This window comes from Ziziphus jujuba, chromosome 8, assembly GCF_031755915.1.
Source record: "Ziziphus jujuba cultivar Dongzao chromosome 8, ASM3175591v1".
In the NCBI taxonomy this organism is placed as follows: Eukaryota; Viridiplantae; Streptophyta; class Magnoliopsida; order Rosales; family Rhamnaceae; genus Ziziphus; species Ziziphus jujuba.
This window is the reverse complement of record NC_083386.1, coordinates 25,150,201-25,153,400: the sequence shown is the minus strand read 5'-3', so window position 1 is coordinate 25,153,400 and position 3,200 is coordinate 25,150,201. Positions and strand designations below refer to the sequence as shown.

General features: G+C 39.2%; 1 protein-coding gene across 1 annotated transcript; it reads left to right on the top strand.

Moving 5' to 3' along the window:
• The first annotated feature begins 228 nt into the window (after positions 1-228).
• LOC107414440 (protein HOTHEAD) lies at positions 229-2,987 on the top strand. Its single transcript, XM_025071549.3, has 5 exons — positions 229-496; positions 711-1,355; positions 1,461-1,858; positions 2,126-2,676; positions 2,798-2,987. Exons 1-5 carry the CDS (start codon positions 415-417, stop codon positions 2,859-2,861), a joined length of 1,740 nt encoding a protein of 579 aa, XP_024927317.3. The 5' UTR covers positions 229-414; the 3' UTR covers positions 2,862-2,987.
• Positions 2,988-3,200: the final 213 nt, after the last annotated feature.

Genomic DNA, 3,200 nt, shown 5'->3' with positions numbered 1-3,200 from the left:
ATATATGTTAATTGATAATATATTAATAAGGCAAAAAAGTAGAGTCTGTGAACAACCAGGTTCTCTTGAGCGAAGAATAATGCAAAAGCATTAGTAGTTTTGGATGGAGGTAGAGAATTAAAGACATGGTTGGTGTCACACACATGGTGCGCTTTTCAAGTCCAATCGTATTATCTTTATATGATCACTGGAACATTATTAATGTTGTTGAACAAACAAAGTCGAGGGTTTTTTGGTCGGCAAAGAGGGTTAGATATACAGGCCCCGAGATCACCTCAGGGGTTGTTGTTTTGGGCTTATTTAAAGAAGTGCAGTTTGTTTTTTGGTTCTGCGAGGAACACCCAAATTATTAAATTGCAGCTTTTGTAATTTGGAATTTGGAAAGTTAATTGGAAATTATTAAAAAAAAGGGAAATGGGTTTGGAATGGTGGAGACTTCTTGAAGCTTTTGTTGTTGTTTTTCTGTTCTTTCATAGCTCTTGTTGTTCAGATAAAGGTATATGACTAATTAATCTGTATTTGTTTTCCTCAACTTTCAATGCGCACTCTCACATTATCATGTAATCACACTAGAAATATAATGTAGATTATACACGTCCATTTTATTTATTTATTATTATTTATTTTAAACATGCTTTTAATTCACGCGTGGATTGATCAGTATTACTTGGTTAATAAGTTTCAAATAATAAAGATGTCTCTGTGTGCAGCTCCAAACTACATGTTTGTGAAAGAAGCAACATCGGCTCCGGCAGTGACATACTACGACTACATAATCATCGGAGGAGGAACCTCCGGTTGTCCTCTAGCCGCCACTCTTTCCCAAAACGCCGCCGTTTTACTCCTCGAACGCGGCGGTTCTCCTTACGGCAACCCAAACATCACCAACTTAGCCAATTTCGCCTCCACTCTCTCCGACATCTCTCCGGGATCGCCTTCCCAGCAGTTCATCTCCGAAGACGGAGTCTACAACGTCCGAGCTCGAGTTCTCGGCGGCGGCTCTGCCTTGAACGCCGGCTTTTACACTCGAGCCACCGCCGCCTACGTAAAGCAAGCCGGTTGGAATGGAACCGCGGTTAATATGTCGTACGAATGGGTGGAGAAGAAGGTGGCATTTGAGCCGCCGATGTTGGAGTGGCAATCGGCAGTGAGAGATGGATTGGTGGAAGTTGGGGTTTTGCCGTACAATGGTTTTACGTATAAACATATGTATGGGACTAAAGTGGGTGGCACAATTTTCGATAGGCAGGGACATAGACACACTGCAGCTGATTTGCTTGACTATGCTGATCCTAAAAGGATTACTGTTTATTTGCATGCCACTGTGCATAAGATCTTGTTTCGATCAAATCCCGGTAAGAGATTTTAGTTCACTTATTTCTTTGGACAATGATAACATTATGGTATTTAATGTTGCGCACACAAATTTTTTTTTCCCCTTTTTCTCTTTGCTGATGTAGGAAAATCTAGACCTGAAGCTTATGGTGTGGTGTATAAAGATGCAAATGGTGGGTTGCATAGAGCGAACCTTAACACACATGCCGAAAACGAAATCATATTGTCAGCCGGTGCTATTGGAAGCCCACAACTTCTAATGCTAAGTGGTGTTGGGCCTGCTGATCATCTTAGGGCCCATGGAATCAAGGTGGTTGTGGACAAGCCCATGGTGGGTCAAGGAATAGCTGATAACCCAATGAATGCTCTTTTCGTTCCTTCGCCTTTGCCGGTTGAAGTCTCCCTTATTCAAGTAGTGGGAATCACCAGGTTTGATAGCTACATTGAAGCTGCCAGTGGGATGAGCTTTGCTTATTCTTGGGCTCGGACACTTCATCAAAACTATGAGCTTTTCTTAAATAAGGTCCGTACTCGTGACACTATCTCTCACTGCGTATGAACTTCTGGCCTAATTAGACCAAAAAATTGCATCATAGCTCAAATTTTATGTTTATGCTTATAATACTTAAATCTAAATTATAAATATATACCCGAAAGCTAGAAATGGAATATAAATTTGCTTATTTTTTATTTTATTTTATTATATCGCATGTTTATGATGAAACAACCAATAGCAAAGTTATTGTTTTCTCTAATAATGATTAAATTCGTACATCGGTCGCATTTGCAGACTGGCCGGTCATTCACAGTGCCTACAGAGGCAATGACCAAAGCTGCTGACACCTTAAATGCCGTTATCAATACAACCATTAGAGGTGGAGTCATACTTGAAAAAATCATGGGTCCAATCTCCACTGGCCATCTTCAACTTCGAAACACCAATCCCGATGACAATCCGGAAGTCACATTTAACTACTTTAAAGAACCACAGGACCTTAACAGGTGTGTTGAGGGAATGAGGACAATCATAAATCTCATAAATTCCAAGGCGTTTTCTAAATTCAAGTACAGCACCACTCCGGTTCAAGCACTGATTGACTTGATGGTGAGTTTGCCGGTGAACTTGAGGCCGAAACACCCAAGTGCTGCAATTTCTTTGGAACAGTTTTGCATAGACACTGTGATGACCATATGGCATTATCATGGAGGTTGCCAAGTTGGTAAGGTTGTGGATCATGAGTATAAAGTTATCGGTGTCGATTCTCTGAGGGTTATTGATGGATCAACGTTTTATAATTCCCCTGGAACTAATCCTCAAGCTACTGTTATGATGCTTGGAAGGTAAGCAATTAGCATAAGGAAGTGTCTTTCATCATGTGCTAATAATATATATGTTACATTGCTTAATGCTAATGAAAATTGCTCTCTGTTTTGTTTTGGCTTTTATAATTGGGTGGTGCAGGTACATGGGAAGAAGGATTCTGTCTCAAAGATATTCCAATTTCAAGAAGGGAAAAACAACCTGATCTTTTGTTTTAAAACCATGGCAGTGGGTCATCGTCGCTATACATTTCTTATAGATATTAGCGTTTTAAATTGATTGATACTATGTCATACACAGTAAATGGCACATAATTTGTTAAATTCTACCTTTTCTATGCCTTTCTTGTGATTACTTATATAGTTTCCATGAAGACGGACCATTTTTCCTACCGTTTTGAATTTTTTGATCTGCATGCACTTAAAAACCACAAAAAAAAAAAAAAAAAAAAAAGGTCTGTATATGGTACATAAATAAAGGGGGGTGAATAATTACCATTTGTAATAAAAAGCAAATCATTCTTAGTTCTGCTTGTGTAAAATGT

Bases quoted from the DNA above. Each gene is read 5' to 3' on its own strand.
- LOC107414440 (XM_025071549.3), top strand. From the start codon at position 415: ATGGGTTTGGAATGGTGGAGACTTCTTGAAGCTTTTGTTGTTGTTTTT. The intron at 1,859-2,125 runs GTCCGTACTCGT...TCGCATTTGCAG, and splicing joins ATGAGCTTTTCTTAAATAAG to ACTGGCCGGTCATTCACAGT. The intron at 2,677-2,797 runs GTAAGCAATTAG...TGGGTGGTGCAG, and splicing joins ACTGTTATGATGCTTGGAAG to GTACATGGGAAGAAGGATTC.